Source organism: Carcharhinus amblyrhynchos, chromosome 4 (genome assembly GCF_965287045.1).
Source record: "Carcharhinus amblyrhynchos chromosome 4, sCarAmb.v2.hapA, whole genome shotgun sequence".
Lineage (NCBI taxonomy): Eukaryota > Metazoa > Chordata > Chondrichthyes > Carcharhiniformes > Carcharhinidae > Carcharhinus > Carcharhinus amblyrhynchos.
In genome coordinates this window covers 57,460,417-57,474,891 of record NC_137327.1, presented here as the reverse complement: position 1 = coordinate 57,474,891, position 14,475 = coordinate 57,460,417, and the positions used below count along the sequence as shown (strand labels likewise).

Here is a 14,475-nt window from a genome sequence, read left to right as displayed (position 1 = left end):
CTCTAATCGATGGCTCAGGAGCAGAAAAGTCGCTGAATTTAACAGAAGATTAAAATATAAAAGAAGAGATTATGACAGCTTGTCAGAAAGATATGGCGATAATTATGGAGGATTTTAGTCACCATATGGATTGAAAAATCAGATGGGCAAAGGTAGCATAGATAAGGCATTCAGAAAATGTTTTCAGAATAGTTTCTGACAACAGCACATTCTGGAACCAACCAGTGGGCAGGCTAAACTAAACCTGGTATTGTGCAATGAGGTAGAGTTAATTGATAACCTCTGAGTGAAGGCATTCTTACGTAGCAGCGATCATAATATGATTGAATTTTGCATTCAGTTTGAGGGAGAGAAGAGTGCATCCGAGACTAGTTTTTTAAACTTAAGTAAGGGCATGAACTCAGAGCTAGCTAAAGTGAACTGGCAAATCTGCTTAACAGATAGATCTATAGAGATTGAGGGGCAGCTATTTAAAGGGATATTTCAGAATCCACAGAATAAACGCATTACAATGAGAAAGAAAAATTCCTAGGGAAATGCCCATTGTCTGTGGTTAACTAAAAAAGTTAAAGGCAATATTGAACTTAAAGAAAAAGCATATAACTGCGCAAAGATGACAGCAGTCAAAAGATTGGAAAGAATATGAAGAACAGTAAAGAATGACAAAAAGATTAATAAGGAGGGAAAACTCTAGAGCATGAGAGAAAGCTAGCCCGTTAATAATGACAAAAAGTACAAGTTTCTAAAGATACTTAAATTTAAAAAAGAGTTAACAAAGTGAGTATTGGTTCTATAGAAAGTGAGTCTGGGGAATTAATAATAAAAATCAGATGATGTAGGATGAATTGAACAGGTATTTTGCATCGGTCTTCACCCAGTGGCTACAAGTAACATCCCAGAAATAGCTGTAAATCAGGAAGTGGAAGGGAAGAACTTAGAAAAATTGCATACATCAGGGAAGTTTTATTGAGCAAATTGTTGGGGCTGTGGGCTGACAAATCCCTGGATTCGGATGGACTTCTTAAAAATGTCTTTAAAAAAGTGGCTGGTGAAATAGTTGATCCATTGGTTTTAATTTTCCAAAATTCCCCAGATTAATATTCCATTAGATTGGAAAATAATGAATGCAACCCCTTCTTCAAAAAGTGAGGAAGAAGGAAAGCAAGAAACTAAAGACCAATTAGCCTAACATCTATCGTAGGGAAAATGTTAGAAGCTATTATTACAGATGTTATAGCAGAGCACTTTAAAACATTCAAGTTAATCAGGCAGAGTCAATATGGTTTTGTGAAAGGGAAATTATGTTTAACCAATTTGTTGGAGTTCTTTGAAGGAGTCATGTGCTGTGGATAAAGAGGAACCAGTGGATTGACTGTACTTAGATTTCCAGAAAATATTTGATGAAGTATCACATCAAAGGTTATTATGAAAAATAAAAATGCATGGGGTAGGGCGTATCATATTGGCATAGATGGAAGATTGGCTGGCTATCAGGAAACAGAGCTGGCATAAATGGGCTTTTTTCTGGTTCGCAGGATATTACAAGTGGTGTGCAACAGGGATCAATACTTCAACTGTTTACAATTTATTTAAATGACTTGGATGAAGAGACTGAAGTGTGGTTGTGAAATTTATTGATGACATAAAGATAGATGGGAAGTAAATTGTGAGGAAACTATGAGGAGACTACGAAGGGACATCGATAGATTAAGTGAGTGGGCAAAGATCTGGCAGATGGAGTATAATGTTAGCAAATGTGAATTCTCCATTTTGAAGGGAAGGATAAAAGAGAAGCTTATTATTTAAATAGTGAGAGATTGCAGAGCTCTGAGAGGCAGACGGATCTGGGTGTCCTAGTGCATGAATCAAAAAAGGCTAGTATGCAGGTACAGCAAGTAATTAAGAAAGCTAAATGGAAATTATCATTTATTGTGAGAGGAATTGAGTATAAAAGTAAGGAAGTTATGCTTCAGTTATACAGAGCATTGGTGAGACCAGATCTCGAGTATTGTGTGCAGTATTGGTCTCCTTATTTAAGAAAAGCTGCAAATGTATTAGAAGCAGTTCTGAGAAGGTTTACTAAATTAATACCAGGAATTGACAGATTGTCTTATAAGATTTTTATCCACTGGAATTTAGAAAAGTAAGAGGCGACTTGATCTAAAGCTTTAACATCCTGAGGCGTGGATATGGAGAGGATGTTTCCTCTTATTGGTGATTCTAGAACTAGGGGGCACTGTGTAAAAATAATGGGTTGCTATTTAAGACAGATGAGAAGAGATTTTTTTCTCTCAAAGACTCTTCCTCAAAAGGCAATGGAAGCAGAGTCTTTGAATATTTTTAACCTAGATAGATAGGTTAGAGGGAGGTGAAAGATTATCTGGAGTAGGCAGGAATGTGGGGTTAAGATTACAATCAGATCAGCTCTGACCCCCTTGAATGGTGGACTAGGCTTGAGAGGCTGAGTGGCCTACTCCTGCTACTAATTTGTATGTTTGTAATTGCGTTGTTGCAAAAGGTTGTGGAGCCAAGGATGTTTTGAGCAGAACAATCCTGAATGGAATAATTTGGATTGAAATAACGCCTTTCATAAAGTCGGTGCTCCAGTGCTCCTCACAGCAGCTAACTGAGTTTTGGAATATAATCCCTCATGTTATGATTCGCACATAGCAAGATAAGAACATAATAAATAGGAGCAGGATTAAACCGTACAACCCATCGAGTCTCCTCCACCATTCAATATGATCACGGCTGATCTTAGGCTTCGATTCCACTTTCCTGTCTGCTCCCCTCATCCTATGATTCCCTGAGAGACAAAAAAACTTGTCAATTTGAGCCTTAGGTATATTCAATAAGAAGCAACCGTTCTCACCAGATAGCCTCCTGATGAAGTGAGAGGACTTTCTGTGCTTGTAGTTGGGCGATGAGGAGGAATTTCTTCTTCCAGAGGATAGTGATTCTGTGGGATTCTTTACCATAGAGAATGGGTTGTTAAGTATGTTCAAGGCCGAGATAGACAGATTTTTAATCAGTAATGGAATTGAGGCTTGGGGAGACAAGGTGGAAAAGTGGAGTTGAGAATTTTCATGTCAGATCAGTCGTGATCTCAGTGAATGGCAGTGCAGACTCGATGGGCTGGATGGCCTACTTCTGCTCCTATGTCTTATGGTCTTATCATAGCTGTGAAAAAGTAGAAGGAGCTTTACTCTATATCTAACCACAAGCTGTACCTGTCCTGGGAGTGTTTGATGGGAACAGTGTAGAGGAAGCTTTACTCTGTATCTAACCCCACGCTCTACCTGTCCTGGGAGTGTTTGATGGGCACAGTGTAGAGGGAGCTTTATATCTAACCCCATGCTGTACCTGTCCTGGGAGTGTTGATGGGCGCAGTAAAAAGTCTCACAACACCAGGTTAAAGTCCAACCAATTTATTTGATAGTAAACTCACAAGCTTTCGGGGTTTGTCCCTTCGTCAGGTGAATGGAGAGTTCTGGCCTCAGGCAGAGCATATAACAGCACAGACAGTTTACCAATTACTGATTAGAATGCGAGTCTTTACAACTAACCTGCTATTCAAATCTTAAGGATGCAGATAATGTGAGTGGAAAGGCATTAAGCACAGGTTAAAAAGATGTGTATTGTCTCCAGACAGTACGGTAAGTGAGGTTTTGCAAATCTGGGCTAGTCATGGGGGTTACAGATAGTGCAACATGAACCCAAGATCCCTGTGGAGACCGTCCTCATGTGTGCGGAACTTGGCCATCAGTTTCTGCTGAGCGACTCTGCACTGTTGTATGTCGCGAAGGCTGCCTTGGAGAATGCTTACCCAGAGGTCAGAGGCCGAATGCCCGTGACCACTGGAATGTTCGCCAACAGGAAGGGAACAGCCTTGCCTGGTGATTGTCGAGCGATGTTCATTCATCCATTGTTGTAGCGTCTGCATGGTCTCCCCAATGTACCATGCCTCAGGACATCCTTTCCTGCAGCGCATCAGGTAGACAACGTTGGCTGAGTTGCAAGAGTATGTACCGTGTACCTGGTGGATGGTATTCTCATGTGTGATGATGTCATCCATGTCGATGATCCGGCATCTCTTGCAGAGGTTGCTGTGGCAGGGTTGTGAGGTGTTGTGGTCACTGTTCTCCTGAAGGGTGGGTAGTTTGCTGCGGACAATGGTCTGTTTGAGGTTGTGCGGTTGTTTGAAGGCAAGAAGTGGGGGTGTGGGGATGGCTATGGCGAGATGTTCATCTTCATCAATGATATGTTGAAGACTCTGGAGAAGATGTCGTAGCTTCTCCGCTCCGGGGAAGTACTGAATGACGAAGGGTACTCTGTCCACCGTGTCCCGTGTTTGTCTTCTGAGGAGGCCGGTGCGGTTTTTTTCTGTGGCACATCGGAACTGTCGATCGATGAGTCGAGCACCATGTCCTGCTCTTATGAGGACAGCTTTCAGCGTCTGGAGGTGTCTGTCACGATCCTCCTCATCTGAGCAGTTCCTGTGTACACGGAGGGCTTGTCCTTGGGGATGGCTTCTTTATCGTGTTTAGTGTGGAAGCTGGAGAAGTGGAGCATTGTGAGGTTGTCTGTGGGCTTGCTGTACAGTGAGGTGCTGAGGTGACCGTCCTTGATGGAGATGCGTGTGTCCAAGAACGCAACCGATTCCAGAGAATAGTCCATGGTGAGTCTGATGGTGGGGTGGAACTTGTTGATGTCATCACATAGTTGTTTCAGTGATGTTCACCATGTGTCCAAAGAAAGAAAATGTCATCCATGTATCTAGTGTATAGCATCAGTTGAAGGTCCTGTGTGGTGAAGAAGTCTTGTTCGAGCCTGTGCATGAAGATGTTGGCATATTGAGGTGCAAATTTGGTTCCCAAGGCTGTTCCATGTGTCTGGATGAAAAACTGGTTGTTGAAGGTGAAGACATTGTGGTCCAGGATAAAGTGGATGAGTTGTAAAATTGCACCTGGAAACTGGCAGTTGTTGGTGTTGAGTACTCAGGCAGTTGCAGCAATGCCATCGTCGTGGGGGATGTTGGTGTAGAGCACCGAGACATCCATTGTGATGAGGAGTGTTTGATGGGGACAGTGTAAAGGGAACTTTACTCTGTACCTAACTCATGCTGTACCTGTCCTGGGAGTGTTTGATGGGGACAGTGTAGAAGGAGCTTTACTCTATATCTAACCCCATGCGTACCTGTACTGGGAGTGTTTGATGGGAACAGTATAGTAGGAGCCTTTTCTATATCTAACCCCATGGTTGATGCTAGTATTTGGTGTTCAAATTGGGCAGTGTTCCAGCTGTGGCATTAATTTTCCTTGCCTTGATTTGATAAAATAAGCTAAAAGGATAACACTTAGACACTGGAAGTGACTAGCCTGTTGACCTGTTATGTATCTATCTTCTTTTGTGTGTAGATTGCAGGGTTTGTGAACAAGTCTGCGATGGATGCTTCGATCCAGCAGTTGTCCCTGGCCATTCTGGAGAGTATGGTCCTCAGCAGTAACCACCTATTCCAACTGGTTAAGAATGAGGTTCCTCTGGACAGGCTCATCTCTCACCTACAGGTGTAAGTAACAGCAAGGCCAGGCCAGTAGTGCACCTACCCCAGGGCCCAGCTCCCATTTTTATCTAATTCAGATATAAAAATTCAAACTCTCTGACCTGTCTGATATTCACCTGTTCCTGTATGCTTAAAGACATTCACAACCCATGTTTTTTTCCCTCCAAAGATCATGTCAGGGCTGTAGATGGATGACCTTTCCCATTATTTTCTAAAATGCTCTCGGGCCTACCTGAAAATGATGATCAATTATTGCCTTGTGTCAAGTAGAATAAAATCCATAAAATGCTCCAATATCTGGGCATCACACTGAGGTGACGGGTGATGCTGTCGGACAGCTGCCCGTTGGGTGGCGTTGCTGGGTATCTGCCCGTTGGGTGGCGTTGCTGGGTATTTGCCTGTTGGGTGGCGTTGCTGGGTATCTGCCCGTTGGGTGGCATTGCTGGGTATCTGCCCGTTGGGTGGCGTTGCTGGGTATCTGCCCGTTGGGTGGCATTGCTGGGTATCTGCCCGTTGGGTGGAGTTGCTGGGTATCTGCCCGTTGGGTGGCGTTGCTGGGTATCTGCTCTACAGTTGATTCCTGCCTTTCTTTGCTTTTCAGGACAAACCAAATGATCCAGACGAAAGCAATGGCTCTGATTATTGCCCTGCTACTGAGTTCAAAGGATGAAGACAGAAAGGTAATATTTCAAACTATAGCATTGGCACTGACCCCTCTCTATGTGGGCACAGTTCAACACAAAGTACAGTATATTGCCTGGAGTCCACTCGAACAACTGGTGTTGGCAGGCAACACGTCACATCACTGGAGTAGAAGTGTGCTGTGTAGTTGGTACTGAGGCATATTGACGGTGAGTGGGTCGTTGGCTTCACTCTGTATCTCACCAGGTGACACTTGGATTTATTCAGAGAAAGATTGTCCTGTGTCAGAGTTGGAATGTGAATGGTGTGCTTTGTGCCCAAGGAGCTCAAGCCCTATCACTTCCTCAGCACTCAGCAGTTTCTTGTATCACTGCATTCTTAAACCTCATGGAATGACAGCACGGTGCTGATCATATGGACTTGAGCCAATTGCACATTCAATCCTTAGTGCTGGATCATCCTATCAGAGGGCATATGGTATTGGACTGTCCTATTATTGGGGGGTGCAGGGTGACAGGTACATAACATAAACAGGAACAAGGGTACACCATTCAGCCCTTTGAGCTTGCTTTGCCATTCAGTACCATCATGACTGAGGCTATACCTCCAATTCCCACCCACGCCCTGTATTGTGGTACTGCGTGTACACATGTGTGTCAGGCTGTGATGCCACACATGGTCAGATAGCCTGTCTACATAATCTCAAATGAGGATAACGGTCCTTTGAGCTGTAAAGGGCTCTGGAACGATGCCTCAGCAAGAGGCAGGAGAGGGAGGGCCAAGCGCTGGAAGAGGAGAATTTCAAACAACTTGAAGTTAATAACATCAGTTTGGAACTTATAATGTGCAGTGTGATAGTTTAATTCTGACAAATTTTGCAGCACAAATCTTATTCTCATTCAGAAGTCTACCTCATGTATCGTCAATGTTTATTTCTTTCTCTCGATTAGGAAACAATGGCGTTCCTCAATAAGAGAAATCTCAGGCAGCATGTTTTCAAGGTAAGGCTCAGTCAGATCCATCGCTCAAACTGCTCAATGTTATCAGGGCAGGTAAGGGATTAGATAGTCTTAACACATGGGATATATGATTGGACAATCCTATCAGAGGAGATACAGGATTGTCCAATCCTATCGGAGGTGCTACAGGATTGGACAGTGGTTTCAGAGGGGCCGTGGGATTGGACAGTCCTGTTAGAAGGGACAATATACGCTTGTGAAAGACTGGACAGGGAGCTAGATAACTATCTGTCACCATTGGAATGGGACTATACCAGGAAGATTGATTAGCAACAGGTTTATTAATCTGGTACTTTAGGCAGACAATATAATTAAACTAACTGCCTTATAGGTTTGAGGTGGCTCTCCATATTGTATCAATAGCTTGTAATAGTGTCCTCTCTGTCATCTGGAGGAATCCTTTTTATGGATAAATAGGAATGGAAGAAGAGCAATGCGTGTCAGGCTTACACTTTAAGTGGCAGAGCCTATGGTACAATGGGGACTCTGGGGGAGTGATCTGAATAGCCAGTTTTCTTGGAGCTCTGATTTGTTGCATCTTGTTTCTTTCTGATAGAACATTATCCTAAGTTCTGCTACAATGCGGGATGAGATGGCACATTACTTGTACGTACTACAGTCCATTTCCCTCAATCTGCTTGAGCCCAGGATGAGGATTCCAATGGACCCTTACAACCAGGTACATCTGTGCTTTCCAGGGATTGGCAGCCAGGCTTTTGAGCTACGGGTCTTGGGGCATACATGTGGGAGGTTGAACTTAACAGCAGAGAACCAAGCCTAGCGAGTCCATGGTGTTTGTGTAACCTAGCATTGCCAACTGTGGTTACACGTATTTCTAGATGTTTCATCACATGACTTGTTCTCACACACCAGCCATTATTCTACCAACAACATCCATCCTTGTGACACACTGCCTTCCTCCACCAATTGGAAAGCAAAAAGACTCTATCCAATCAGAGGATGACTGATTGTCAACCGAACAGCCATTTTTCCAGGCGCGTTTCTCCGGAGAATAAAACAAAGTGTTGCCATCAGCGGGAAAACTAGAGTGTTTCCCTCTGGCACTGACAGCAATTCCCACATGGGATTCACCCATCTACAGCATATAAAAATATGCATAACAGCAGGCATGCCGACCATCCAAGATCGGGATATTACTTTTAAAGGGTGCCCCAACCTGAGCGTTCAGAGAGAGAACCCCCCCCCCTCCGCACCCAACCTCACAACATGGAAATAGTGACTCTCGCTGACAAGGAGAGCACCACCATCACCTTGGGAAAGATTCTCCCACCACTAAAATAACTGGTCACCATCCCCCCCACACCACACATGCATGAAAATGACCTGACTTCCCTGCGCTTGGGCACCCTTCCCCTCAGTAACCCCACCGACCCCTCAGGCCACTTCCTTCAGTAGTGCCAACAATGAACTGACACCCTGACAAAAGCTGTCATTCTGCGATGTCTGATTCTCCAGGCCAACACAATTCCCGCTGAGGGGTAGAGGGCCCAGAGAATTCCCTGTCCCCTGCCCAATTTTCAATATTTTTATATCTGGCAGAGAAATGTTTAAAGAAAACAAAATGGAAACAATATTTTCTTTACATGTCCAGGGTCACATGATGTGGTGGAAGCAGGCACGTTAACAATATTTAAGAGGCTTCTGGATGGCTACACAAATAGGGAGGAATTAGAGAGATATGAACTGAGTAAGAGCAGCAGCATTTCTTTAGTGAGGGCATCATGATTAGCATGGGCTTGGAGGGCCGAAGGGCCTGATTCTCCGCTAAACCTTTCTTTGTTCTCTTTGTTCTTTGTTCACACACAACAGTGCCATACAGATTGGGGCCAATCCTAAATAGTTAGCAACCCTACCCTCACTCCTCTTCATCTAACCCTATCAGCATATTCTCATCTTCTTTTCACCCTCGCTGTTTATCTCACTCTATCTGAAAGGAACCTATGTTAATTATTTAGTTAATTTTTATCTTTGTTAATTATTTATGATAATGATCTATATTAATTATTGTCTATGTTACTTATCTATGTTAGTTGCCTCTGCTGATCTGTGAGCTACCAAGCTCCACACTACTCCATGCATAAAAACATTTCTCTGAAATAATTTATTAGATTTATTGGTGATTTTCTTATGACCCTATCTTTGGACTGCCCTCGAGATAAAACATCTGCGATTCTTCACTCTGTCAAACACCATCATTATTCTAAATATATCTTATAGTTGGAACTCAGCTCTTGAGAATATATGTTGCATTAAACTTTAGAAATGTGTTATTTTTTTCAAAGGCAAATAATTAAGAAGAAAGAAATTAGCTCTATTTGGTAATGCTGTAACTGCAGAAGATGCATGTCAGGCCCATGCAGTTTCAGTGCTTATATTAATGATATAATCCACATACTTCAATATACCACAGGCTATATATACTATTTGTAATCGCCAATGATAGTCTTTCTCCAACCTCCATTGAATCTACTATGTTTAATCCCCACAAACAGCCTTTACATAATATTTGGTAACTCAATGCAGACAGGGACTCTGGGCCTAGGAGATGATAACTGGGAACTCAACTGCCCTCACTTCAGCTCCAGCATACTCAATTCAGAGAGAACAGCAGCCAGGTGCCTCCTCCCCAGATCTCCTAACTCCAGATTTCTGGGCCTCCTGGTGCCTGAATTGAGTCAGCCTCAGGAAGCTGTTGCCCAACTCCTAGTGCTAGCTGAGGCTTCCTGGGCCTGCAGGGCCCGACAGCCATGAACGGCGGGAGACCAGCTGCCCATTTGGAAGTGCCACCTTACCCAGGTGATGTGATGAAACCAACCAATGAGAAAAGTTGTTGATGAATGTGAGATGAGTGTGTGCACACTTGGCTTCCAGTAAGCCTCAGGAAATAAATTCAAAAAGATTATCCCATAGCGGCACTAACAGGACCATTGCGAGACTCCTCAACCTTTGCAGACTACCTGTGCCAGCCAGGCTAAAGAGTTTTGCTTAGGTACAACAACAACCTGGAATTACATAGCAGAAAATGTCCCAAGCACTTCACAGAGGCATGATAGAATAATAGGTTATTCATGAAAGCCACCATCTTCCGAACCTTGCCCCTTGCCTGAGGTGTGGTGATCCTCAGGTTAAATCATCAGCAGTCAGCTCTCCCCCTCAAAGAGGGAAGTAGGCTATGGTTATCTGGGACAATGGCAACTTTACCTTTACCTATAAAATACAACATGACCTTGGTTGAGACGACCAAAAACTTGGTCAAGGATTGTCTTAAATCAAAGTGGAGAGGTTTAAGAGCAGAAATCAACAGCTTGGGCTCTGGGAAACTGAAGGCGTGGTTATCAGTGGTAGAATGATTGAAATCTGGAATGTTTCGAGTCCAGGATCAAGGAACGCAAATACCTTCAGAGGGTTGTGAGGGAACAGGTTAAAGAAATAGGGAATGGACAAGGCTATGGAGGGATTCAGAAAGCAGGGTGAATGTTTTAAAATCAAGATATTGATTGACCGGGATCCAGTGTACGTCAGTGAGTACTGGAGACAGGGAAACAGGATTGGGTGCTGACAGTGCCAGATACTGAGCATTCCTTTTTTTTCAGCTGTACTGCCTGCCCCAAACCATCCACAAACTATGGGGTGGGGAGGAAACAAAGGAGGGGGAGATAAAAAACAAAGTACTTTTGCAGCAATTTTTTGTAACCTGGAACCCACTGCTCGCAAGGGCAGTAGAAGCAGATTCAATCATAACTTTGAAAAAGGAACTAGATGTATAATAGAACAGAAATATTTGCACGGCTATGCCAGATGATCGGGGGAGTGGAATTAATTAGTTAGCTCTTTTGAAGAGCTGGCACAGGGATGATGGCCCAAATGATCTCCTGTGTTGTAATCATTTAATGTTTCTGCACACGCCAAAAAATGTCTGTTCCATTAAGTCATCTAAAAGTTACAGCATTGCCCCAGGCATTAGAAACTGTCACAGACAAACAGCCACTTGCCTTGAAGCAGGTGAGTTTGCATCAGTTAAGGGCTAGCAGGATTGGCAATGTGATTCCTCAGCACATTTCCTTTACATGTAATCTATAATGGACGGGCTTAGCTCCCACTCCCAGCCTATTCACTTATCTCAGGTTAGATACACACTTCCTGTCTGTAAACCTTCCATCCTGTTCTTGTCGATTTTGGGCCCTGGAGTGAGAGAGGGAGTGTGAGTGTGTGTCTCCACCAGTCTATGCACATGTGAAGTCTGTTTGAATTCTCTTCGCTGTTTGCTACATTGCCAAATTTTATGCCACACTTTGAAATTGTCTCTCAGATCCATATCATCAATATAAATTAACAAGAGCAGTAATCTTAATACCAGTCGGGGAGGACTGAACTCCTGTCTGCTTATATCCAAGCTGATAAACAAGCCTTCACTGTTGGTCCCACAGCCTATTGTGTCATAGCCAATATCGTATCCACACTGCCAATGTCCCTTTAATCCCACAGGCTTCGGTCATCCCAAAGCTCCACTGTTTGCTGTGTTCAGCTGCTTTGCCTCATTCGGTTTTAAGGGGATGTGTCAATTCAGCAGAGCTTTGGACTCATTGAAATGCAGCTGACAGAGAGCGGTAGTCTCACTCGCAGTCAACTGGGGATTCTAAATAGAACTGTACAGCACAGAAAGAGGCCATTCAGCCCATTGAGTCAACACCACTTGTCTGAAAGAGCATTTTCCACAGGCACACCCTCCCCTTGCCCTATCCCTATAACCCCACACATTTATCATGGCTAAACCACTCACCTTACGCATCTTTAGAACACTAAGGGCAATTTAACGTGGCCAATCAACCTAACCTGCACATCTTTGGACTGAGAGAGGAAACCCACACAGACACTGGAAGAACTTGCAAACCCTGCACAGACACTGGAAGAACTTGCAAAACCCTGCACAGACGGTCACCCAAGGCCGGAATTGAACCTGGGTTCCTGGCACTGTGAGGCAGCAGTGCTAACCACTGTGTTTGGACAGCCCCAGCCCAGGCTGAAAATACAGGAATGTCTTTGAACTCAGTCATAGTGTGCGAGAATGGAAGTGATCAGTTAGTAGTAAAGATGCTTGCAATTTGGTGCAATAGCTTAAGGTCGATTAAACAGTTTATAGTTTAGACAAATATTATGTAGCCCAAGCACCTCCCTGCATGTCCCCACCTTACAATCTCCCGTCCTGCATTTGGAGCCTCCTTAGTCCTCAATGACTTCACTTTTCTGTTTCCCTTCTACCTGCTCTGCAACATCATTACACCAATACTCCACACTCTTCACATAAATCATTTCCATCAGACTGCCCAATAGTGACCAAGAGCGTCTGATTTTACTCAGTCTGGACCCCAGACAGTTCACAGTGATGCATAGACCTTTCGAGAGCCGTAGGAATTGTCTCTCACTCCCCTTCATTTCCACACACACAGACAGAGTTACTTTACCATAGCCACAAGAAAATAGCCAAAGGTTGAAGGACTGAAGGTGCCAGATAGCCAATCGTCAGAGGCGTACAGGGCCACTGATTGAATTCGAATACAGAGGCTCTCTTCCTGGCCTAGTTGTTTAAGGCAGTGCCTGATGAGGTACTAGACCTGACTTGGTTGCCAATGAGGAGAACAGTGCCTGCTCTCAATCTAAGGGAATGCGCAGACAAATGGCAGATGAAGTTGGAATCAGACAAATGTGAAGTGATTGATTTTGCTGAGAAGAAAGCAGAGAGACAAGAGTACAATTATAAAGGCGAGGGGGAGCCCCAACTCAGAGGGCATTTAAGAATGGCAGATTTCACTAAATCAGATGGGTTTTTATAAGAATGGACAATGGTTTCATGGTCATCATTAGATTTTAATTCCAGATTTTTACTGGATTCAAATTTGAACATGGTGGGATTTGAGCTTGCCTTGGGCGGCTGGATTTGTGGTCTAGCAACAATACCACTATCTCCCCTATTCTGGTTAATAACCCATGCAGCATCCTGAGCTTTATCAATAGAGGTACATAAGGAAATTATGTTAAACCTGTCTAAAATACTGGTTCTCAATTGGAATGTTTCATCTCCTTGGTAGAGAACTTGAATATTGTTGAAAAGAGACGTGTTGCTGAAACTTTTCATTTTGCACTCATCAGGACAAATGCAAGAGTACCAAATTTCAAATAATCACAACCATTTATACTACAGGAGAAAAAGGTGCCGATTGGTTGACAAGTGGACTCTGGTCAAGGTGTTGCTATGATGAAAACAATGGGCAGCTATAGGGTCCCACTCTTGATGTCTGGCCCATCCATTCTCCTAACGTCAAGCTCCATCCCCCACTAGCCTTAACTTTACTAATAACCTATAATTCTTTATCGATCCATGCTTTAATTTCTACTTTCACCTTTGTCTCTTTATTTTCCTTTTTAGGAGCAACGGGATATGATACACAGTCTGCGCCAAGCTGCCTTCGAATCTGACACCGATTCCTCTACTGGGAACTTTAACACAGACCGGCGAAAATCTTTGTGTGCCAGAGAGTTCAAGAAGCTTGGTTTTCCTGTGAGTTTGAGCACGTTGTTTCTCTTTTAAGGGGAGCTCATGTTGTCTGAGGATTGTCACCCAACTGGGCGACTTCCACCATCCAATTTGAACAATCTCCTTATAAATCGAGACTCTGGCCCAGTTTGCTGTTATTGGCAAATCCTCACTACAATATCACATCCCCAAAGGAAAGGTGGATGGTTTTCTCTCCTGTCTACAGTCCAGCCAATTTATCCTCCACTTTGCCCACAAATGATGAGGACCAAGTTATGTTGCTGTCATATCCTAAAAAAAAGAAATCCTGGCAGGTACAACAATGATGTTCTATTCACTGAGAATCCTCAAATCCAGCTTCTTCACAGCAGATTAAAACTGCTTCCCCAATTTGGTTGAATGGCTTTTTCTATGTTGTATAACGAGTGAACCGTATTTTTTATTACCTGGCCAATAAATTAGCAGTAATATTTTTACATTAGTGTTGTGCAGCGCAACTAAAATATACTGACTGAAGTCTCCTTGGTTCACCATTGATACATTGCCCATGATGTCTGTCTTGCTCTATCTGTTAGTGAGCCACTGGGCCAGGCATACTCCTCAATATTGCCCATATCCTTCATGAACCTTTTTCTTTAAGTTAAAGGCAGTTGAGATAAAGGGAATACCTGTTGATTTGTCCTTCTCCATGACTGTAC

At 43.4% G+C, this 14,475-nt stretch overlaps 1 protein-coding gene across 3 annotated transcripts in view; it reads left to right on the top strand.

The window, feature by feature from the left end:
* Positions 1-14,475, top strand: part of elmo3 (engulfment and cell motility 3) — a 112,598-nt gene that overhangs the window by 56,571 nt on the left and 41,552 nt on the right. For all 3 annotated transcript variants that reach the window (XM_080187217.1, XM_080187218.1, XM_080187219.1), the window contains exons 8-12: positions 5,418-5,569; positions 6,165-6,243; positions 7,156-7,206; positions 7,781-7,903; positions 13,670-13,801. In XM_080187217.1, coding sequence (XP_080043343.1) covers positions 5,418-5,569; positions 6,165-6,243; positions 7,156-7,206; positions 7,781-7,903; positions 13,670-13,801 — 537 coding nt within the window. The remainder of the gene's footprint in view (positions 1-5,417; positions 5,570-6,164; positions 6,244-7,155; positions 7,207-7,780; positions 7,904-13,669; positions 13,802-14,475) is intronic.